This window comes from Myripristis murdjan, chromosome 6, assembly GCF_902150065.1.
Source record: "Myripristis murdjan chromosome 6, fMyrMur1.1, whole genome shotgun sequence".
Classification (NCBI taxonomy): domain Eukaryota; kingdom Metazoa; phylum Chordata; class Actinopteri; order Holocentriformes; family Holocentridae; genus Myripristis; species Myripristis murdjan.
Genome location: NC_043985.1, coordinates 20,195,979 through 20,220,473, shown reverse-complemented (window position 1 = coordinate 20,220,473; position 24,495 = coordinate 20,195,979). Strand labels below are relative to the sequence as shown.

The 24,495-nt window shown below is 39.3% G+C and overlaps 1 protein-coding gene across 5 annotated transcripts in view; it reads right to left on the bottom strand.

The window, feature by feature from the left end:
* Positions 1–23,153, bottom strand: part of chd2 (chromodomain helicase DNA binding protein 2) — a 28,554-nt gene extending 5,401 nt beyond the window's left edge. Inside the window, exons 1-34 of one of the 5 annotated variants that reach the window (XM_030054343.1) lie at positions 23,080–23,152; positions 22,685–22,985; positions 21,183–21,247; positions 20,968–21,037; positions 17,869–17,925; positions 14,667–16,228; positions 14,201–14,317; positions 10,142–10,400; positions 9,025–9,111; positions 8,739–8,800; positions 8,117–8,236; positions 7,581–7,763; positions 7,089–7,228; positions 6,202–6,427; positions 6,013–6,113; positions 5,851–5,892; positions 5,530–5,702; positions 5,255–5,379; positions 4,928–5,144; positions 4,740–4,829; positions 4,426–4,616; positions 4,068–4,256; positions 3,769–3,931; positions 3,431–3,583; positions 2,871–2,942; positions 2,253–2,402; positions 2,009–2,157; positions 1,811–1,907; positions 1,625–1,717; positions 1,318–1,491; positions 768–937; positions 594–635; positions 309–448; positions 93–231 (exon numbers count right to left, since the gene is read on the bottom strand). In XM_030054343.1, the coding sequence (XP_029910203.1) occupies positions 93–231; positions 309–448; positions 594–635; positions 768–937; positions 1,318–1,491; positions 1,625–1,717; positions 1,811–1,907; positions 2,009–2,157; positions 2,253–2,402; positions 2,871–2,942; positions 3,431–3,583; positions 3,769–3,931; positions 4,068–4,256; positions 4,426–4,616; positions 4,740–4,829; positions 4,928–5,144; positions 5,255–5,379; positions 5,530–5,702; positions 5,851–5,892; positions 6,013–6,113; positions 6,202–6,427; positions 7,089–7,228; positions 7,581–7,763; positions 8,117–8,236; positions 8,739–8,800; positions 9,025–9,111; positions 10,142–10,400; positions 14,201–14,262 (3,809 nt within the window). In that variant the 5' untranslated portion in view covers positions 14,263–14,317; positions 14,667–16,228; positions 17,869–17,925; ... (2 more) ...; positions 22,685–22,985; positions 23,080–23,152. Of the gene's footprint in view, positions 1–92; positions 232–308; positions 449–593; positions 636–767; positions 938–1,317; positions 1,492–1,624; positions 1,718–1,810; positions 1,908–2,008; positions 2,158–2,252; positions 2,403–2,870; positions 2,943–3,430; positions 3,584–3,768; positions 3,932–4,067; positions 4,257–4,425; positions 4,617–4,739; positions 4,830–4,927; positions 5,145–5,254; positions 5,380–5,529; positions 5,703–5,850; positions 5,893–6,012; positions 6,114–6,201; positions 6,428–7,088; positions 7,229–7,580; positions 7,764–8,116; positions 8,237–8,738; positions 8,801–9,024; positions 9,112–10,141; positions 10,401–14,200; positions 16,229–17,868; positions 17,926–20,967; positions 21,038–21,182; positions 21,248–22,684; positions 22,986–23,079 lie in introns of all 5 variants that reach the window. The other 4 variants (XM_030054344.1, XM_030054342.1, XM_030054345.1 and 1 more) reach the window with 4 other exon arrangements.
* Positions 23,154–24,495: the final 1,342 nt, after the last annotated feature.

Below are 24,495 nucleotides of genomic sequence, written 5' to 3'. Positions count from 1 at the left end.
TTGTCAAATTTCACCTGTAACATGTATGAACTTCTCTCAGCATCTTTGAAATTTAAAGCCCTCAACCTCTTAAATTTGCAGGTGCAGCTTACTTATTTCTCTCTGCAGAATTGGACGGCACAGCTTTGTGTAAGGGCTCAAACTCTTCCTCATGCTGGATGATTGACTTGGCATTGACTTGCACTCCTGAAATTTTGATATTAATCCCTCGGCGTTTCCCAGGACCTTTGGCTGAAATAATAACATGTCATTTGGGTCCTTCAAAAAACTGTATTTTTCTAGCACCCCAACAGGTGAAATCGACATACCTTCAGCAGGATTCTCTTTAAGGTGTTCCTCATGCTCCTGCACTGCAGTGACACAACTCGCATGAATCAATTCACCCAGTCTCTTGAGGTCTGCTATAGATTTGTCCACCAGCTCAGAGTCTCTGGCAATAGCTTCTAGTCTGGAAACAGAAAAAAAGCATTTTATCTGCATGGATTGTCAGAACTGGTAAGAAACACTACTAGAAACAAAAATTATAGCTGTTTGTTTAGCAATCAATTAATCTGTCTGTCTATTCAATCACAATTACTCTACATTACACTTACCTTTCAAGTGGAGATCCAAATTTCTTATATGATTTAATGAACCTGTCAAAGGACATATTTTAAAATAAAGATTATGAAGAAACACAATCCTGGTCTAAGAAAAACATAACTGAGTCTCATTTTAATACTGAAACATCAGACAATAATGTAAGTAATTGCTTGCAAAACACTTACCGGCGGATCTCTGCATCTGTGAAACCCTCCACATTGTTTTTGCGGGCTCGGGGTCTGCCTCTTTTCTTTGGCTTCTTGTCATCCTCGCTATCGTCCGTCTCACTGTCTGACCCTGAGGAGCGGTGCTTCAACTTGGAGCCTACGTCACTATCGCTATCGTTGGCCTGAGCCTGAAACACATAACACAAACCCTCAGACTCAGGAAACGCAGCAGCAGGCCTTCTTCCAGCCACTTTTAAGTTTCTGAATCTGGACATCGTCATTGCTTAAAGTAGGCTTTCTTTCTCTTCAACTAAGGATAACAACGTTTACTTGCTGAAGTGCACATATTCCCTTGAAGGCTATAATTCCACATGCTCCATGAATTCAGATTAGATATCACTAAATCAAAATATTAAGTTGCTGCTGCATCACAGGACATTTAACTGTCGAAATGTACTGAATCAGCAGGTATCAGTGAATGAGGAGGATTGAGAGTGGTTCCAAGAGAGAAATGCTCTCTCAGCATCTCTCCTGCTATATTTAAGGCTGTGAAATATCTCCCCCTCACCCTCTTGTTTGAGCTCCTGCTTCTAGGCAGCATGAAGATGTCCTCCATCTCCCTCTGCTTCTCCTCCTCCTCCAGTTTGCGCCGCTGGTCCTCAGGGATGATTTCTTCCCAATCCCGAGAATGCTTTTCGTCAAGCTCTGGAGTGCTCTCTTCCATGTTGGAGAAATTGGCCACCTGTGGCAAATAAAGAAAAAAAATAAAACAACATGCGAGTGGTGGTCGAATGAGAGACGTCTGACTGTGGGTTCAGGATCAAGGGATGAAAGATACTGAATCATAATGCAAAGCACTGCTGAGCTGCGTGTACCTTAAACTGAGAGAGAAGCTCGTCTGTTGCACTCGATCCCTGATCACTCTCTCTTGTTTCAGCCAACCTGAGGATCTCATCAATATCCATCTCCTGAAAAAGCCCAGAAAATTCAGTTTACGTCTGCAACAATCTAAGGCATGAATTTTTAATACACACAAAACTGTCTAGTCAGTACTGTGGTACCTGTGGCTCAGACTCCTCTCCCTCTGCCTCTTTGAAAAGATCCTCTGCACCAAACTTTAGGATAGCAGTCAGTTCTTCTTTATTGAATGGATTTGAACTGTAGACAAAAACAGCAATGTTAAATTCATGGAGTTCGTCAGAACCTCTGTGGTCCTGTAAAACTGTTCAGCTAAAAACACAGAATTTTCATATTCTCACTTTGAATTTCCTGAGTTGTTGTCCAGTACAGTTCGACCAGTGGTGTCCATTCTCTGAATGACAAGATGGTCCAAAACCATCTTCTTCTTTGCCCTCTCAATGATGTCCTCCTCCACTGTTCCTTTAGTGACCAATCGATATATGTTCACCTGCAAAGAAAGCGTGGAGATGCTTTGAATTGAGACTGTACCTACCTAGACTGTACCTACTCTGCACAATATCTACAATGAGAGCCATGGGTTACCTGTTTCTTCTGGCCAATCCTGTGAGCCCTGGCTTGTGCCTGCAGATCGTTTTGAGGGTTCCAGTCTGAGTCAAAGATAACCACGGTGTCTGCTGAGGCCAGGTTGATTCCCAGGCCTCCAGCTCTCGTGGACAACAGGAAGCAGAAGTCCTGGAGAACAGATGGAACTGTTAAAGCTTCAAGCAGACATCATCCAGCGGTATACCTCCGCCAATGTAAGCAGCAGGGAATATGAGTAGTGGGTAGGAAAACAAAACAAACCCAAAAAGTAGGAGATAGTAATAATTTTCACTGAAAAGGTACACTATGCAAAAGTACAGAGGGTTTTAAGTGAGGACTTTGGACTCTGCTGACCATGGTCGAGTCTACCTAGTTCTCATCATTGCCAAACTCCGATACTGATGCCAGCTCACATGTTTATTCCATGTTTTACGTCATATATTAGAGTATTTTCCAAACAATTCTCTATATTAAACATTTTTTTTGCATTTATGCCATTAATACATTAACCTGCTAGTCCTCCAAGATTAAATCATCCAAGAAAACTGAGTGAGAGCTGAGTTGTACAATCTATCAGACTGTATTATTAAGTCATTTTAACCCATCCAGCATACATACCTCTGAGCCCTCTGCATTAAAGTGGTCTAGTGCCTGCTTTCGAATTTCTCCTTTTATGGAACCGTCCAGCCGCTGAAGAGGAGAGAGGAAGAAAGAGATATGAAACCTTTGAAATTTTCCCAGGCTTCCATCCCTGACTTTGGCATCACTCAGCTATACATGCCATCAGACCCTGTCAGAATGTCTATATTCTCTGAGAGAGCACTACAGTCTACAGTGAGTGACCCTGACAAAGACTAAGTCAGCAAAAACACACCGAGTCCACAGACTTGCAGGAGACCTAGCAGTCCTTGTCAGAAAATAACTTGCTGATATAAATAACCACATGAACAGTCAGTCCGGTGGAGTATGTGCACTGCAGTGCTGACACCTGATCCTGCCATCATCTGAGTTGACATCCCCCTTCAGCACTCTTCACCACCTTCCCAAAAGCCCCTTCATTATAAACACCACTAATACAGTCTTAAAAAATTGTTTGCTTTACCATTTTTTTCTTGTAAGCTGGGAGCCTAACAGTGTAGAGATTTCCAAATGCGGCACAGGAAATGAGAATATCCTACCTGGAATGGGTAGCGTTTGAGGGCCAAGTATTCAGCCAGAATGTCCAACATCCTGACCATCTGGGAGAAGATGAGGACTCTGTTGCCCCTCTCTCTAAGTCTGGTGAGCAGCTTGTCCAGCAGCACCAACTTTCCACTGCCTTTCACTAGACTCTGTGGAATGCAAAGTCAGGATGTCAATATTTCACTTCAGGACAAAAAAAAAAAAAAGAAAAAAAAGCAGCACTATAGCTTTCCAAGTGGTTTTGTTCATTCTACAGTCAAAACTAGTTGCCATGACACATAGACTTAGCCTAAGGTGTTGCTCTGAGCTAAAGCAGGCTCATAAAGAAACATACCTGCAGGTGCTCCTGTTGTGTTTCAGTGTCTCCCTCTTCTGGCTGTTTAATGAGGAAACCATGGTTACAGCACTTTTTCAGCTCCATAACAATGTTCAAGAAGCCAGAGGAGCTGCCTCGGGTGCCTTTGGAGAGAGCTTTGTAATTCCTTGTTAAAATCCACCTAGAAATATTCAGAGACAGATTAAATTAATGGATGAGAGATACAGCTTTAGATTAAAAAGGCACATTGTCACTCAAGGGGTTTATGTGAAAGACAGATGTGGCGATAAAGGTGCTCCAAAGGACAAAATTCATACTTGTAGAATTGTTTCTGCTGGGCACTCATCTCTACACGGAGGATCTGTTCCACCTTGGCGGGCAGAGATTTTTCCACATCTTTCTTGACACGTCGGAGGAGGAACGGCTCAAGGACTTTGTGAAGGCTTTGATATCCATTTTCTCTGCCCTTCCCATGCTCGTCCTCAAAATCCTCCCAGGACTCAAACCTGCAGTGCACAAGAGAGGCAACAGCAACAGTCAGTGATATAGACATAATAAGCATTTACTCTTGTCATCGCTGGAATTTGAACTGACATGTTGCATGCTTTTTGTTCATTAGCAATTTTCACACCCATGTGCAACAGTATCATTTAGAGAGTGTAAACACAGACATACTTGTCAGGCATTAGGAAGTGCAAAAGTGACCACAACTCTTTGAGGGAGTTTTGCAGCGGGGTGCCAGTAATGAGGAGCCTGTGGTTGGACCTGAAGTCAATTAATGTTTTGTACAGCAGGGAGTCGTCATTCTTCAGTCTGTGAGCTTCATCCACACCCAAGAATGCCCAGTTGATGTTCCCAAGAACCCCCTGGAGATAAATTGTGATAGCTAAATCACTGCGGTTGAGGTAATTAATTGCTGTAACCACATATAACCATTACGAAAAACATAGATTTATCAAGAAAACATTAATTATTTTTTTTACGCCTACCTTGTCTTTCAGTAGAATTTCATAAGTGGTTAATAGTGCATTGAAGCGTATTCTTTTCGTCTGATGGTTCACCCACTCATAGTCGCGGATCTATTCAAAACATAAGAGACAAATAGAGAATTATTAGCCAATCTCTGTGGGTATCACAAGACTATGAAAGGAAATACCTGTAATGTAATTCACTCTACCGTTTTCCTGCTCATGACGTCACCAAGATAGACGACCACATTCATGTCGGGGGCCCAGGTGTCAAACTCCCTCTGCCAGGAGGTGAGTGTGGACAACGGCACCACCAGCAGGAAGGGGCCATAGAGTTGGTGCTGGTGGAACAAGTAGGACAGGAAAGAGATGGTCTGGATGGTCTTTCCCAGACCCATCTCATCAGCAAGAATGACACTATTGCACCTGAGGATGAAGAAAAAGGCAACCGTGTGGTTTGACCTTCCTGATGCAACCCAATTGTTCTTGTACAATTACTCCAAAAAGAATGCATTACTCATTTCTCGAATTTGTACCTGCACCAGGAGTGAGCCAGCCAATTCAATCCATCCAACTGGTAATCTCTCAGCTCTAGGTTCTCATCTCCAATATAAGATGGCTGTTTTTTTAGAGCAACAAATCTTGGTCGTTGTTTCAGTACCTGAAATCACAGTTAAGAGATTAATTCATGCTTTCATTTGAGCACAAATAACACTAAGGGTTAGGGTTACTCCAATTTTGTTTTTTTGTAAACAAAGGACAAATATAAGATCTGAAAATATGACCACTGGAGGTCAGATTTGAGCCTCACTTTGCAGTCTTTAGAGGGAACTGTTTTGCTGGAGTTTCGGCTGTTGAAGCTGTTGATGCAGTGCTCAAACTTCTTTCTAACCAAGGCTCCATCCTCCCAGCTGCACTCAGCATAGGGTAAGCCCATCCATTTGCATAAGTACTCTGGCTCATTGGAAGATGATGTCTTGTGAGCTGTTAATTTAAAAACAGGTTATTAGAGAGAATTGTAGTGAAAAGGGCAAAGCACTTAGCACAGGACAGAAATGAAAAACAAAGACATTTTTTCAGCTTGAGTGAAAACATCTGACAGTTACAGCACTGTTTTAGAAAATGGACTTACAGGGAAAGTCGGAAGGACCTTGGGTCTTTCCTGTTTTTGTTGCTGTTAACAAAAAAATTCAATTTAGGATCATTTAAATGAAACATGCAGTAACACATGAAACGTTTTTTTTCTTCAGAGCTACCAGCTAAAAGCAAATAAAAGCTGTTGATTGGTTCTTACCGATGACCCTCTCCACAATTTGAAACTGCTTGTTCAACTCAATGGTGAGCTCCTGCTGGCAGTTATGATACTCTACATCCTCAGGGGAAGCCTTTCTTAACCTAATAACACAGAAGATAACCTCGTTAAATTCTTGAATTTTTTTTTCACATTTGTAAATGATATGCAGATGGGAAAATAGATCTTTACCAAGAATTGAGCTCATCGTTCTTCTTTTTGTAGTTGTCCAGCTTCTTGAGTCCCTTGACCTTCTGCTGTGTCAGAGACTCCATGCTCTCCCATGTGTTGTGGATGTAGGACCAGCCTTTCCACTTGATGAGATATTGAGTCTCTCCTTCGTCGTTCTCTGGGTCAAAGCCTTCACATGGGTCTCCATTTTCCTCTATAGCGTAAAGAGTAGTAGAAGCCCCAGTAGCTATAATATATAAAAAAAACAAACAAAAAAAAAAACAAAGTTACCTCCTGACTGTACGCATGGCAAAATGTGTCTTTGATGAGACATATTATGGCTGTTAAGGCCATGTTCCACTGCACTTGTAAAAAACAAAACAAAACAGGGATATAACATAGACAACGTTGGTAGGTGCAAATGTTTAAATTCATTTTGTAGCATTTGATTGTGAGCTGTCAAGCATCTGAAGACGTCAAATGGAGAGTACACATGGCCACATGTAGTATCGATGAGATCCAAGCTCTCATTGTCATTTGGTCAGAAGATGAAATTCAACAGGAGCTTGGGGGAATGAAAAAAAAACCTAAGTGTAATCCTGACCAATATTGAGAAACAATAAAGAAACTGAGGCAGGACTACAAAAAAAACTGAAGGATGACAACAGCATTAGTGAAATGGGATTTCTGACCACACCACTTCAATCATCACATCAGCCAGTTGCCTTTTCGAGTCATCACTGCAGCCGTTACAGTTTTCGCTTCAGTTCAGCTGAAACACACATGATAACTAGAACTGAATCTAACACCAGCTCCTGTGTTCTCCTAATTGGGCGAGTTCTTGCTTCTTGTGCAGTGGCAAAGTCCCCTAATAGTAACTAGTAAGGTGTAAAATGAAAGTACATCACCTCCTTTTTTGCCTATTCTGGTGTCCATAACTTTCTCGATGGTCTCACTGTCATCATCCTGCTGCTCCTCGCCTACATCGCCCGCCATTTCAATCAGGTCGTCGGAGTCTGTCTCAAAGTCATGTTGGTCCTCTTTATAACTGTATTAGCACAGAAAAAGAAAGGAAAAGTGGTAAGGTGGCAGCCATAATAAATAAATGACATGAACCAAAGACATTTACCTAAACAACTTGCAATTAATACCTCAGCAGAATAAGCTTAAATTCTTAAATTACCATCATTACAAGCAGCATACAGTATGGAGTGCAACACTGAAAATCACAGCACCTGAAAAATGAACATAACAAGTGTCCTGTATGTCTACGTGATGAGCTTAGGAGTGGAACAGTTCTAATCACTGGAAAAGCAAATTTATTGTTCCACAAAAAGCTCAAAGTTTTTAGAAATCGTGAATGAATCCGCGTCAAAACAGCCTTTGGTGCAGATATGTACCTTTTGACTTTTGTTGCACCTCTTCTTCGGGTTTGTCTCTTTGGAGTGTCTTCCTCATCATCGTCATCGTCATCATCATCGTCATCATCGTCATCATCTTCGTCAGCGGATGACTCCTGTTTCCTAGATTTCCTTCCTTTTTGAGCCTGCTGCTTTTTCACTGTTGCTGATTTGGTCTGAGGTCTGTAAAACATCAAGTTAGGCATAGAGACGTGCAAACCTCTTAGAGATAATGAACCAAATGCCTGGCTCATTATCACACTGGTTTTGCTTTCCAGCTGTGCAAAGGCTGCTGATCAAACCTAGTTGCCTGACTGCAGCCGATGGCCCTGAGACAGAAAATCAAAATTTCCAGATGTCAGATTTTCAGAATGAATTTGCAGCATTACAGCAGGCTGTAAAAATTGGTTATATTATAAACTTCAAGCCAAAAGGGAGACAAAAAGTATAATCAAACAACTGATTGCACAGTATGGAATGGATCAGGGTTGACCACTGGGTAGCTGTCTGATGGCCAGGCTTCACTAAACTCTTACCTTCTAGCAGGAAGTCGTCTGGATCTAACTTTTTTCTCTTCCTGCTCACTGTCTGTACTGCTGGAATCCTCCTCATCCTCCTCCTCTTCATCATTTGAGTCATCATCTTTCCAGGTATTTCTTACAACAAAGAAATACCACAAGTTCACCCTCGAGGCCCATCACTGCTACAAGCTAACTTAATTTATATAATATTGGCCGCAGGGTGCTCAAGCCAACCCAATTTGATCAGAGATAAGCCACTGACCAGACCAATCAAATTTGCTGTAGATGTAACATATAGTCTGTCTGTCTTACTGAAACTCAAAAATAAATCCTTTTATAGCCCATTCGCAAGCAAGCAAACAGATACCCATTTACCATTAAGCATAAAATGGTGGGGATCACAACGTGAACGCATTTGCAGTTGACTATTCAGACGACAGAATGACATATAGGCATGCATCATGCAAAACTGCTACATGGTTGAAGAATATTTTATTACAGAATGTATATGTTTTTGCTGGCATAAGTGTTGCAACAGGGCATGACTTAAAAAAAAAAATAAATAAATGCACATGGTGTAAAGCTGACAAAAAAAAAATACATGAATTCCCAAAATGTTCACAACATCTATACTTACTCTTTTTTCTTAGAACGTGTTCCTTTTCTCTTAGGACTTTCACCCTCGGAGTCGCTACTACCCTGCAAGACCAGTGATCACAGCATAAGCACATTTTAATCACATGGATTACAGCAATACCAACACTTCCTCATAATATACACTAGATGGCGCAAGCGGTTGTTAACTGGATGAGTTTCAGCAGGTGCATACAGCAGAGGCTTATTTACAGGTACATTAATGTTGTCTATACTGTTTTGCATTACTTTTGAGCAAATTATCTTCATCTCTACAAACGTCTCCTTACCCCAGCTCCAATATTTAAGCGCGCTGGCTCTTGTCTGCTGCGATTTGACCTCCTGACACCGTAAACATCTGGATGTTCTTCCCACATCTGTGATGAAAAAGCAACGACTAAGACACTGTCTTTCTGCATTTCACAGTAATTTCAATAACATATCACAGCCAATAAGACAGTATGGATAAACTGTAACAGTTATGTAACTAATGTGACAGGTAATGTGTGAGCCTGATTACACAAAAAAGAAGTTAGCTAAATATTGATTATTAGAGGAAAAGGAATTTGGATCTACATTATATACAAAAGGGTGACAAATTACAAGAATAAACAACATTAAGTGTCTTAGTAAGGTGTTAGGCCACCGACTTAAATGCCTCTTGTACATAGATTCTACAACTCTACTGGAGGGACTGAAGACCGTTCTTCCAAAGTATACTGTACAGAGAGGACGATTATAGAAGGGCTGCAGCGCATAAACCCCTCGGTTACAAATACAAATACACATTTGAGAGCTCAGCGGTGCAGAAACCATAGGCACGGGTCTACAGCAATACAGATTAAAAAAAGTGATGTGGTCAGATGAGTCATCCTTCACCGTATTCTGGAGAAGTGGGCGAATATACTGTGTGTGCGTCATCCACCAAGAGAACACTACAAGCCTGAATGGACCCCTACAGTGAGGAGGCTCTGTTATGTGGTGGAGGGTATTTTCATGGCATGATTTGGTTCCAGGGAAGGGAGGGAAAGCTCACTGCAGATCAATACAATGTTATACTGAGTGATCACCTTCATCCTATAAAGTGACATTTCTATTCTGATGGGAGTGGTCTCTTCCAAGAAAACAATGCCCCCATCCACAGGGCACAAGGGCTCACTGAGTGGTTTGATGAGGATGGGAATAATGTAAATTATGGGCTATGGTGTTTAGCCCATCTTTCCACATCTAACTCTAGTTAAACACCTGTAGATTTTGGACTGATGTGGTAGACAATCCTCTCCACCAGCGCTGAAGCCATTTTGGCGGCTTGTGGTGGCCCAACACCTCACTATGACTCTTTGTTGGTTTGTCCTTTAATTTGTCACCCGTCTCTATGTATTAAGTCACCACAGAAGGGTTACTTGCCTCTCTAAAGCGCAGTGACTTTACCTTTTTCACATCTGCCAGACTCTCCTTCTTTCTAACCGGCTTGTCTTTCACCTCGGCTGTGGCTTGCTGTGATTTGGATTCTGTGGACTCGCTCTCTGACTCTGAGTGGCTCTCTGACTCTGAGGAGCTGTTGGACTCCGAGTTGTGGGACCTCCTCCTCTCGCTGCCATGCTCGCTGTCTGACTGACTTCCAGACTCTGACCCAGAATGGTTAGATTCCTCTGAAGCTGAATTGCTAAAGGAACAAGAACATGGTGTTTTGATTTTGCCATGTCAAGTTACTGAACTGAACAACAGCATATCAAGAAAATAATGACTTTCTGTGATAGTGGGGGCAATTTGTGAGTAGGATGTAGGATGTGGACAACATTTCATTACACTATATTTACTTTTTAAAATATTAAGTGCAGCAACAGTGAAAATTAAGCATTCTTCAAGAAAACAGCACATTAACGCCAAATGGATGTAGAAAATGAAGTTACTCCACAAGGTGTTCTATTGATCAGACCAATCGCTGTCTTAGGCCACATAAAAATAAATAAAATCAAACATTTTGCTGCAACCTCAACAGAACCTAACAAAATGTTTTTGATCAGAACACACCAGTTGCTCTCTTAGGCCTGAACCCTAAATTTGATGTCGTCCATACCCTTGTCTTTTGAGATATTATCATGCACGTTCATATCTAGATGACGGTATGATAATGTGTCGCTCAGCCCTATTTGTAAGATATAATCTATGAGTAAATACAGTTTCACTCAGTTAATCTGCAAGACCCCGGTGACCAACGCATAACGGCCCTCAGCAGAGAGAGGAAACAGGAGCCTCATTACATCATGCGGCAAGTTTCTCGGTCAGCTTAACAGACTTATAATGAGCTCGTTCTCTCTGAGGCAAAGCAATCCTCTTACGCTCATTTTGGAAAAACCCATCATGAGTTCACAGACCTGCTTTCAAGATGGCAACAGCTAGATAAAGCCAGGCAAATTCCCCTTTAACAAGGTATTAAGCTGGGGCATCACCTGTGAGGGTGACTAAGTAAATTTGTCAGTAATATTATCTTGTGTGAAAGTTTTGACATTGCTTTTTTGATGATGCCCAAGTGACTTAAAAAAGATGAATTATTAGAATATAAAATATGCTGATGAAAAAATGCTCTAAGCTTAATGTCATGAAAGTATTACTAAATTCATTAAAAATATATTGCACAACTCTTCCCTTCTCCAACTCTGCTAAATTGTAATCAGACTTATTTCTTTTGTTGAAAAAAAAAAAAAAGAAAGAAATTAAAATGAGTCTGCCTCAAGGAGTTTTCCTTTTTTTCCCCAACACAGAGCTTTCATAACATTACTAGGTGTCAAGTTACACAACGAGCTTCAAATATGGTTGACCTGCCCTGTCTGGTTCCCTGTGCCTGCAGTGCCTCAAACGGACACATGGGGGCACTATACCCATTCAAAATAGAAATCCATAAACACTGCCTTACATGGATTGTACTGGAACAGAGGCTGATTTGTGCCCAGCAATGATAAAACAGTCACATGGCCTCGCTAATGTCGTTTCCCCCTCTCCGTCAAGTTTTTTTTAATGTATATCGAAATCCATGTTTAACATTTTCAAAGGATTTGCTGCTAAATAAAAAATAAATAACATGTCCGCATAAGTTGTCGGCGATTTAAGGTATTAAACTTCTCGATATGGAAACTGAATATGGATAAACTAGTGGGAATTGGTTTGACTATAACTGCAAACTAATAGTGATTTTATTTTTGTGTAAAAGTAAGGCTGATCAGCTGTTCCAAAAGCCTCGTTGGTGTACGCTATGTTCTCCTGACCACACTAGGAAGTAGATGTCTCCTTCCGCCCAAGTGAGGTCAAACCTGGGCGGGACATATAACTCAACTCGAATTACTATTGGCTCAGCTGTTGCTAGGTGGGACGTCTAGCCTATGGGAGCTCGGTGTGCGACCCAGAGCGTCAAAAGAACACTTCCTGTTCCTCCTCCGTGTAGTCCTGAGCCGAGTTTTAATACAGAAAAGTCAGCAAGATGGTCACAAAGCAAGGGCCATTTTGTGACTTGAGAGGACAAGTGCAATGCACTTCCAGTGGCAGCGTGTTGACACGTATTCACCACATTTTCTGACGTTTGCCTGCTTAATGCATGACAACTGCAGTCACCCTTACCCAAGAAAAGTTATCATAAATGGAGAAAAGGGCATAGTTTACTCAAAGCTAAAGCACTAAAATGGCTGCTGTGAGATACACCAGAAAACTACAACTATTACAAGTGTGACCTTCTGCAGTTATACTGTCTGTAAAAGTCAGTGTGGACAGTGAGGCTGATTTTGCACACAACTTCCGTCTTTATCCAGCATGAGAATAATGTATTGAGCTCAAATTGCAATTATATTCTGCTCAAATTGTATATAAAGGTGTGGTAGCAATTTCAATGCCAGTGCCTCAGGATTAGGCCACACACACCACCATTTTTCTTGCACTGGATAGTTTCTGATGTGGTTTGTGCACTTGTGAGAGGCCACAAACTCATCTGATTTCCCTTACACCATGCAAATGATCTCATATCACTTAAAAAAGAAAAACGTCTTTATTGATGAAAATGAAAAGACAACATTTACGTCTGCTTTTGAGGATTCAATCAGTAGGGGGAAAAATTAAAATAAGACAATAGACACTTTGAAATATTAACCATGCTCATAATACTTAACTAAACTTTGTTAAAAAAAAAAAAAAAAAAAAAAAAAAAAAAAAATCAGTCAAGAAGCTCGGCCATGAGCCTAATCAACATAATTCTACATAGTGACATGTAATTAAAAAAAAAAAACCTGATTGACATAAAAAGGCACATCACATTTAGCAAAACAAACATACCTCAAACATATTTTAAAAAACATACACACACACACACACACACACACACACTGTCAATCTCCATATGGCTAAAATGTATAATTGCATATGAAAAAAGTGTTTTCTTTTGTTTAGCACCAATTAAAAAAACATAGTAATCTCATTATATAATGATGGGAGTCATCATGGATAAAATCTCTTCCTTGATAAGTTAAAGTAATGATTTAAACTCCTTTTGCTTGCAGCAGAGACATTATTCCATTTGAATGTGGTTATTCAATCAAGGCCACCTGATACAGTTAAACTCATATTTAACTTTCCACTGAAAACATTTTTTTTTCCTTCTTTTTTTTAAGTTGAGACTAAAATAAAAATGGTGAGGGGCACAGGGTATGAGGACCTCGTCAAAAACCTGAAATTGCACTGTGAAGAGCAGGTTTAGCCAAAGACAACACATACCTTTCCCCCAGCCATCTACAACAAAACAAAATGGTTTAAAAGTCGACAAGTAGTGAGAGGAAAAAGGCATTTCACCAGCAGAGACAATACATGCATGCACTAAAAAAACAAGTAAGGTTTCCTAAAAGTCCATTCATTCCTTAGTCAAAACTTTAAGTGCACATTCAGACGAAAAATAAAATAAAACTGCAGCCATGTGGAGATTGATTTCAAGGCAAACAAACTGCACAAATCATATTTGTTATCTATCTCATCCTGAGAGGCCAGATGTATTTCTGACCCTGAGTAATACACAGTTTCAGGAAAAAAAGAAATAAATCAACAACAAACAAATCAACGTTAATAAAATGGTGCAATGCAGTACCAACTAGTAAGACAAGGTCATATTACAATATAGCCATGGGACATCAAACATTTGTGAACAGTCATTTGAAACATAATACAGGGCAAATGATCTTTACTGTGGTGTTAAACATACACCCTTTGGGCTGGGATCTCTTACACAGGCCTGAAACCTCAGTATTGAGTATAAGAAATGGTAGGAAAATCAGGGTGTGGCTATTAAACAATAGCAAGGTCATTCATATGACACTCGGGCACATCATGAAAATCATGTCGCAAATGTATGCACAGGTGACCAACCATGCTTGACAAGGTAAACAATCAAAGCCCAGTTGTCAAAAAGGTAAAGAAGTATAAGGATCGTACCTTGATGCATTGCTTTGTGTGGAACCTTCATCCTCTTGCTTTTTATTTTTATTCTTCATCATCGTTGTATCCTGAAAGTCTTTTGATAGGATGGTGTTTTTTGTGTCCTGGTATTTACTGTCAAAAAGTTAAGAGGAAACATGAACTACCATAGGAGTCCCTTAAGATTGTTTTTTGCTCAGGTGGCACTTTAAACCCAGACGTTGCGACACGAGAAAAGCAGAATATACGAATCCGAGCGATTTAAGGATCATCATTCATATCGATAATTCAAAATAAAGCTGGACAAAATGACAGGTGCTATCACATTGAGTTAAATATCCAGCGTTATGTCTTTCAATATCATCCATGGATCAAGCCGCATGCATTAGGTTAATTCTAACTGCGTCATCAGATAAAGGATTAGAAAAATGTGGTTAAAGGGTGAGAAAACAGTAAAGTTATACACTATACAATGTAAACATACCAATTCCATGTGAAGAAAGGTGGTATAATGAAGTATTAGATTCGCGTTCGCTATAGCACAGGGTTTAAATATTTTATCCCATCAGAATAAAAAAAAATAAACACCAGTAAAAGAATAACTTAATGTTAAATTACGGAAAAAATATAGACTTTGTTGGAAAAAATGCGCTAGGCCTTTTCAATCTTCAGCTGTGGTGTAAGACTCGGGGCGACAGAGGCGAGCAGCACTAAAAATGGAGGCGCGCCATGGCTGCCAGAGCCCAGTATGGAAAACAACGACGAGCACTCGCCCAGCAAGACACGGCTCTCACGGCTCGCAAAAACAACAAAAACTGCACCAAACGCTTCGTTTCCCGTTAAAACACGACTCGGTCATTCGCAAACGAAAACTTTAAGTCGGAAAGAAAGAGTCCCGATAGCGAAAAAGGCGACAGACAGTCTGACGAAAGCCCATAGCAGCCTTCCCAAGGCTCATCCGCCATCTAGAGCTCCTTCCTAGCTCTGAAAGCTTTGCCTTTGATTGACGTTATTTCCATTTACCCCACACTCAGGTGATGTTAAAGTCCCACCCCTTTTATTTTGTTTAAAAACTGCTATTATATACATCTGGGTATGCTTTCATCCCCAATGCCAACCCTAAATACTGAAAATTTATTCCCTTTTTATGCTGGTTGAGATACAGAGGGGGTGTTTAAAGTATATTAAATATATACTTTTTGCCTTTTTTGCATCACTTCCTGTTTAGACAGGAAATAGGACACCAGGAGCCATTTTATGGAGCCTTTGGAAACCATTTTGGCTTTATTAACTATTTGTGATGTAGCTTACACAGATGAGTGTAAATCTTCATCTGGTTGCGATTGATTAGGCTCAGATTCAACAGTGGGAATGATTAAACCACAGTGGTGTAGATTCAGTGACCATTCGGCCTTAATCTTGCCAATCAGCTGGGGTGTTAACTTCATTTGTTGATCAACTTTAGACTGATTAAATCAGAATATTAAGACTCCTAAAAAACAAACAAACAAAATAAAAACCCTGTACAAAATTAAGCATTCCCGTTAGCTTGCTGTTTATATGGGCAAAGCCAAGATGCTTAGTGGCACGAGGTCAGTGCAAACTATCTTAATTTGTTGAGTTAATTAAGTGTAATATGAAGACAAAGCTGAAACATCACCCAATATGCTACATAACCTGTTATCTGCAATTTAATAAAAAGTATACTTTTAAGTTGGGAGCTAGCACACGTGTTGGCTAATGAAACAAAGGCAGGAAAAAATACGAGGACATTCACTTTATTAAAAACAACATTTGAATATCAAGTGAACAAAGGCTGAAATTTTCCCCCAAAAAAGTAACAATGTAACTTTTCCATGAGTCCATTATACAGCCAGCAAAAGTGCTCCAATGTCCATATTGTCAAAAAGGAAAAAATCCAATTGTTGAAAATCGTCCAGTCAGAAAAAGCTTTCATCTTGCCAAAATTTGGCTAATCGCCAAATCACTCCATCTTCACGTTAAACAACGCTGTCTCCACTTCAGCAATATCCAGTTGAATGGGGTCTTGATAGGATAAAAAAGAAGGAAAAGTTGTAAGCCCATGATGCAACTGAAAGTTAATACCGATGCACTGTCCATCATTTGAGAAAGGCATGCTAAACTAGACTAAAAAGCAAGTGGTGGTGAAATACAGGCTTACGTAGCTAGCTTTCACTTAATTCAGCTAGCATTGTGCAAGAGTACTGGAGCTGAACCTAAACAGATACACACATGTTCATGTTTATGTGCAAAACTATAACAAAATTTCCAATTCCATCCATTGCAGCCAGTAGCCCAAGTGTATCGATGTGGTGTATGAAACGCAAAACGCATGGCGGTGGTGGTGGGGTCAGCTGGCGTCGTTATCTACAGTCGTACTTTGATAATTAGCTGAAACAAGTCATTAATTACCCAGACACACTATCTGTTAAATAATTTGGCTGAGTACAGTTTTAAGTTGAAAGTTGACTTAAGATGTCAATTAAATTTCTGTCTGACATGCGGTGCAAGTTTTAACGAAAAATGTTCATTATGCAGAAAATGTTTAGAGGTGAATGACACTGATTTAAGTTCGATAAACTGCGCTACTACTCGCATTTTATCGGATCCTGGATTTTTAAAATGTTCAGTATCTTCTAAGTAAACAACAAAATTTAAAAGTCTGAGTTGAGTCAATCCTTCAACAAAAATTCATCGACGGACCACAAGGGGTGTGACGTGAGCTCTGCTTTCAGCATGTGTGACCTAGCCTACATCTTGCTGTAAATTTAACAAATATGCGACGATGACTGCATATTGCTTAACAGACATATATGTAACAATGACACTTGATTAAAACACAACCGAAACAACGATAAATTGGCAGGTGTATGAAGTGGATGTGGTATGCAAATTAAGACGGATCATTTGCATATTCTTTCAATCAAGGAAATGACCATCAAATTAATCAAAGCAGAGATAGATATGATGAACAGATGGACACCATACTAGCCAACCAATCATTATTTAAGCAGCTCCTCAAATGCAAAAAGTCAGATAACTTTCATACATCAACAGTTGGCGATCATAAGACAAAAATAACCCTCATACCCCGTAACAGGTGCCTGAGGGTAAGTAGCAACAAAATAAAAACAAAACAATAAAAGTGAAGACAACTGAGTGGAATAAATGTAAAATGTAGGCTAATCATCAGTTTAAATGATGTGTACAATTTTTAGCAATAAGTCTGGAACAAGGTGTACGTGGCTTATTATTAGCCTATTCTGTTAACACTTTACATTTAATTGAATGAGAAAGCTATAGTTTGAGTATAAAGTTTTTTTTAATTTGGGAAAAATGTAAGTAGTGAAGTAAAAAAATGAACTATAAAGTGAAGTTTGCCAACTTGGACAGTGCCATCAAGTTATGCTTTCTACCTGCTGTCATCAAGGTCTTCAGCAACAATCTAGCACTTAGTATGGCAGCAGTAATTAATATCCATGTATGTGTGAATGTAGGATGATGATTACTTCAAATAGCAATTAGTTATTCTCAACAACTAAAGAAATCTAAATGGCATGTTGGGAGCATTCAATTTCGCATAAATTTTCCAAATCTCCATCAGATTATATTCACATGTGTACACTGAGTGAGAACTCCAATCTTACAAAACATGAAAAACTTACAGTGCTGTCTTCTTTTTTTCAAGGCTTGAAAACCTGCAGGTCACTCCACGCTGAACTCTGGAAGAGATTCAGAAAAAAATGAATTAAATCCACATTAAGGCACAACTGGCCTGTGCATAAAGTGACGTGATACCTTTGGGTGAGACGACATAAAGATTTAGAGAGAGGGACTGTCCCAACAAAACACGAGTTAAACCAACTACAACTGAATGCAGCAGGTATCCTTTGTGCAAGGCCTCCTGCTTTCTTTCATGTTTGTTGCCCACTTGACTGAAGTGTTGGGGTCACCTGCTTTACAGTTATCTGCTGCTGACTAACATGGCTGGAAAAATTGAACACTTATTTGAATCTGAGGGATTTGTTTTGTCCTGCAGTGTAAATACACAAATCTTTTTATTCACCATAGTGATTACAATTGTGGATCAATAAGTGACATACTCTAGTAGCAACCGGTATTTATTTTTTTTTTTCCTCTTTTCTCCAATGACAAATCATATCAAAGTAATGTTTGTAACCAACCGGTTTTTTTTTTTTTTTTTTTGGTCAATGTTCCTCTTTCAAAGAAATGTAAAGTTATTTTTAGGATCTTATTACTTACAGAGCTTGAAAGAGAACCTACGAACCAAAATCAATGAAGGCTAACTTTTCCCTCCAGTCTTACCTGACTTGTATGCAGGGAAATACTAACGTTTTTACAAATTAGGGGAAGAGTTATTTCATGAGTTGTCATGATAGGTGTTTGATGGATAGAAAACCAGCCTTTCTGGCTGGAGATTGAGCATGGTTTGGAAAAAAGCTCAATAGTTATATTCATTCCTTAGCTCATCAGTATTGTAAAACATTAGGCTACCTATTACAGAGAGGAGTAGCTCTATGCTGCAAACCTTCCCTATCACTGTTAACAGAGGCACTTACTAGTAGCCAGCTGTGCGGATTAATACAATGGTGAGTGGCAAAAATAAAAAATGTGTCAAGTGCCATGAAAATATTTAAAATTAACTCATAGCTACTGCATTTCACATCACATTTTGAGTGATGCAGAAATTATTTTCTCAATCATATTGTGGTGTGAAAAGACTTTCAGTGACTTTTTATTAACATAAAAGCTCCATCACAGCTGCCAGTAAAGGCAGTAGCCCCACTGACGTGCCTGAAATGTTTGAGTTCTCAAATAAAGTAATGCAGACAACATGGCAGCTATTCAATTTTGAGCCAGTGGTCATTGTTAAAATTCATTTGTCTCACGATAATGACCTAAATGTATTATGTTTTAAAGGGTAGTTTTAGACTGCCAGATTACAGCTAACTTCACAGGGAGGAGGACCAACACAGCAATAATATCAGTAACCTGGGAAACGACCCCACAGGGGTTAAATACCTGGGAATCCCCACACGTCAGTCAGAAGTTATTAAGTTTCTCATGATGAGAAGTGAAACATCTTCAAGAATCTACAAACAAGTTTGCTTGCCCTCAATTCAAATATCTTTGGATGACCTAACTTTGGGATTTTTTTAATTTGTCTGATTTAGGCAAATGTACTTGAAATGTTGAAACCTGAAATGTTGCTGTTAAGTCTGGCCTCAGCAAAGACAAAACCTAAATCAAAGTATCATAATTCAATGTGTGCTGGTATCTTAACAATCTAACCATGGATATTCTCAGTCATTTTGCAATGTTTGTTTTAGAATTTTGTAATGCATTAATTTATTTGCATTCTCTCCACTGAGTTATAAACACCAGTTTACTGACTCACAAAATGCTTCAGACCCAAGAACAAGAATATGAGCACATCTACTGGAGTGTGCCTCACAATTTATCTCTTAGGTTGTTACTTGATTGAAAAGGTCTGCCACCAACTAACTGAACAGGTAGACTTTCCCAGGTGCCTCAGCTCCCAGAGTACCTAATTAGTGTTGTGAACCACCCAGGTGCTGAGTATGACCCTGAGAGTGCATTAAGTAGAAACTGATTTCTGTTAGCAATGTGTTTGCTAATGGTGATTAATGGTAACTAATTGGTACAAATGACGTGGTTAAGATGCAAAAGTCCAACTGTAAGGACTGGCTGTTCACATGGGTTAGCTAGCAAGTCAGGACATACAAATATACTACAGATGTAACTTAACACTCTTGCTAACTCCACCATCTTGTATTTTATACTGGTGTTCATTAATGTGCTCTGTCCCAGCCAAATAAACAAACACAATCTACAAACAAGTCCTAGATTGTAAAGTTGCGACTCAGCCATGGCTTACCATCTATCACAAATATTTATCGATAGACTGAAGATAGGCATCAGTAACCGTCATTTCAAATAAATATTTGCATTTGCGAGAAAAGATGGCTCTGTGAAAAGCCATGCCAGTGCTGATGGATTATCTTCTGGATGCATTATGCACATCCTTCAGTTTTAATTGCAGATGTTTAAGCACAATGCTTTAAAATTGTTAAGCTAAGAGGCTATGAACCTAAATTTCTTAAGTCCCGGCTTGTTTTTTAAGCCAAAAAAACAAATCAGTCAAAACTGGTGAACATTAACAAGTGTCTCCCAAAGTTACACATTCATATTTTTGCGGACATTCTTTATTGCAGTGTACATTACCGCCACATCAGACTAGAGGGTAGAAAACTGGTTCCCTATGTTCTGATTATAGTATATGCTTGTCGTAACTGCATTACTATGATACACAAAAACTGACATGAAGCTGAGTGATCTTTACTTTTGATGACGCAAAACTGGCCCAAAAATCAGTTGTTGCTATGTAAAATTCTATTTATTTATCAGCGTCTGAAGAAAAACATTGTACAAATGTTTAGCTCAACATTCTCATAAGCCTATAAATAATGCTTACATCATTAGCTATTACCTTGAGCGTTGCACTGGTGATACTACTGGCTTTTGTTTATTTCTTTATCTCTAAGACTGATAAACAGTAGCATTAAGAGACAACAAAATAAAAGTAAACCTTAAATCGGTTGCTGCTGAATCATAGTAATCTATAACACTAGTCAATTCAATGTGCAATTAAGAGCCAAATCCATTGATGGTATGCAAGTGATATTCAACATATATTTATTCTAATTAATAAAAATACTTACAAGTCCTCACTGAAGTGTGAATCACTCCAATCCTTCAGTTCACGCGTTCCACTGTAGCTAAATGTCAAACCTTTAGAATAGGAAAATACAAGGTTCAGAAAAGAGAGTGAGAACAGCACACCCTACTGGCTGGATGTATGTGGCAGTAAAGACAAGCAAGCCACAAAGGCTGCAGCAACACTGAAATTATAGCCTTTACTGATTGATAAACATACCATTTTGCTGGAGTCAGAGGATCTCCTTCTTCTTTCATCCATTTCGTGCAACATCGGGGGGATCCCTGCGACATACAAAGTAAGTCGTTATTATCATTTTTGTATTTAAACTTCCCAAAAATCAACACTCGGCTTGGCATGGGAACAAGGACTGAGAAAGGATTTTTAGATTCTGTATTGGTGGGTTTGGGAGAATATGCTTCTAATATCTTGTTAACGTCTCAGGGAAACTCAAAGATGTAGGTATATGTATAATGTAGGCAAAAGCTGTGCATTTGCATGTTTTACAGTTCAAAACACAACTAAATTTGCGTGTGATTGGATAATAATAGATTAGAATGAAAGTGTCCTTTTGTGAACAGCCTGGAGAAGGCATTTTGTTTTGTGCCAAGTCGTACATTACTAATCCTTTTGGATTGAACATTATAGCTACAGTTAATATAAGTATCTATAATAAAAAGTTATGTATTATCTGTTTCATTGTATGTAGCAGTTTTCTTCTAATGTGAATAAATCAACAATCTTGTATGAGAGACCAGGATATAAAGAGGCTTTTATTTATTTAATTTTGATACACTATTTTTTAATTTCCTCAATTGGTCATCCTTTACATGTAATGATGTTTTCTGACATAAAATTTTCTTTAATATATCTTGTAGGTCTAGTGTGGCATGGAAAAACAAAATTAATGTAAATATTTAAATGACTTCTCCATGCAGTACCTCAAAGGGTTAAAAGCCAACACCCTATTTTAGATTTCGAACAATACTTGAGCTTTTATGACATATGGAACCTCTATTTGACAAACAAATTCACTACAATTTGTGTACAGATCTTACCAAAGGAAATTTGCCATTAATGGTGATATTTTGAGCTTTTTGAGAATTTGTCATAATTTATTCCAACTATTTATTTTTTAAATAATATTTCCCATTACACTTTGCTGAAATGTTGTTATAAGCTACAATTGCAACCCCATGGGCTGTTTGAGATAAAAACTAATCGAATTTATTTTTATTTTTTATTAATATTCGAGAAAACCCTCCAAAAACCAAATATGGCGAAAATAAACAAAATTGTGTTTAAGATTCTTGTGTTAAGATCAACCAGGCTCGATCCATCGTCTCAAAAACGAAGTAACAGCTAGTTTTTGTTATTTTAGTCGAACAAAATCAGACAAGGGCATTTGCCCTTTCAAGGACAAAGCAAATTTTAAATGCGTAGGTTGAAAAAACTCCAAACAGGTCCAGAACAAATGTAGCCCTCCAAATATGAACGAAGTTAACTCTAAACACAACTAACAAACATGCTCATCTAATGACCAACAGTGCAAACACAAATACAGTTTCAGTCTGCAAAAGGTTTTCTTTATTCTTCGCTGACAAGACACCATGGCCATTTTTACAACACTGCGTCTATCTGTCGTTCTTTCCACCATTTTGCCATACACCCTCGACTCGACTTTTACAGCCATTAATGTAGCATTGCTCTTAAAATCTTACCATTTTCCCGGCCGTCGCTGTCCCGCTTCATCTGCGAGGGCTGGTGTGGTGTTTTCGGGCGATTTTCGGTGTTTTGATGGGTGTTTCGGCCGCATCGCTGCGCCCCTTCTCCCCTCCGTCCTCGTCGCTGGCTCCGTCTACTGAGTGTGTCCTCTTCCCCGGCTCTGCCTGCGCTGTTATCCTCCGCTGGCTCTGCCCACTTTCTCTCAACGTAAGCGCTCTCCACTTCCTCTCCAGCCCTGTGTGCCGCCGGAGAGCTGGATCCGTCTCCCCCCATGCTCTCCCCTAGCGCACAGCAAGGCTTTCAAAATAAATAAATATATTTATAAATAAATATACCTGTTGTTATTAAAGCCAAATAAGATGTAGTTTTAGTTGAACAACGTCTCACATACCTCATATTGGATGTTATTGCGAGCTGGAGCTGAGGCATGAAGCTGAAGAGGCAGGGGAGGGGAAACATAATACGTTACTTCCATGGCGGAAACACAACTTCTGTGGGCCAATATCCATTTGTAGAAACAAGTTGACGCAAGTTTTTTTCAGCAGACATATTTTCCCTGTAAATTCCTAGTACGCCTACATGCGGTATTAAACTTGTGTTTTTAAATTCTGTATAGTGCCCAAAGCCTGTGCAATGCATGTCTCTACCACATGCAAAACAGTGGCAAAAAACGTAGTTCACAATTGGTTAAAACGTATGACACGAAGAAGGTGGGAACCCGGTGATGAGGGAGAACAACAAAATAAGTTCTCTTAAGCATCACGGGGTTCCCACCTTCTCAGTTTAATTGTCTCTTTTCCTCCAGTTGGTTTTCTTTTCATCAAAGGCACATATCTTGCTTAACACTGAGGCCTGTGGAACTGGAATAACTGAATAACAGTCAAAATAGTTTCTTAAAAAACAACAACACAGGTATATTGCTTCGTCTGCTTTGTCAAACTTGAGTCACTACTGCAGAAAAGGCTAAATTTATTGTGAAGTTACATCTGTGCATTTATTTAATATAGCCCATTGTACAGGCATTAGGTAGATTATAGCTTGTGGCGATGCATTGCAAGCTGTAGGCCTTATCAGTGTTTTCAGGTTTTTTGCTTCTCAAGTGACTGACAGGCAGACCTGCTGATAAACCAATAACATTTTCTATGAAATATGTAGCCTACATTTTACACATGCATAGTGCATACACATACATGACTTACATACATGTACATGCTTGCCACCATTTCATAGTGATAAAGGTGGGAATGTAGCCATGTGTGAAAACAGCTGCACTGCATGAAGCAGAAGGTAATAATTTCCTCATTCTCTTGTGAAACAGGGGATTAACAGTTGCAAAAGATATATCAATGTATCAGTCAACACCTGCAGTCATTGCTTCAAACTGGACACCAATAGCTGCTTTTAATACTTGAGATGAAGAATCACTGACAATATATATATATATATATATTTTTAAATCAATCGCCATAAAGCCTATAATGTCTGCAGCAAATTAACAGAATGTATGAGCTCAGAGTTGTTTTTTGTTTTTGTTTTTTTTTCCTTTTAACTTCACACGCCTGAGCCATTTGCTCCTCACTGGTGAAACAGGTTTTATTTCCATATTTTGCCTGTGTCTTTATGGGGCTCTATGTAGCCTACTCCACCCCCTTCACTGGCCAATGAGCTGTAAGACACGACAGCGCATGCTGTTTTGCAGTGGAAGATTTCTTTAAAAAGATCGGCAGCCCAGCAACAAGGTACACAAGTGCCTGCCAAACACTGGAGGTACCCAGACACTGAAAGTGAAGTGAATACAGTCTTATTG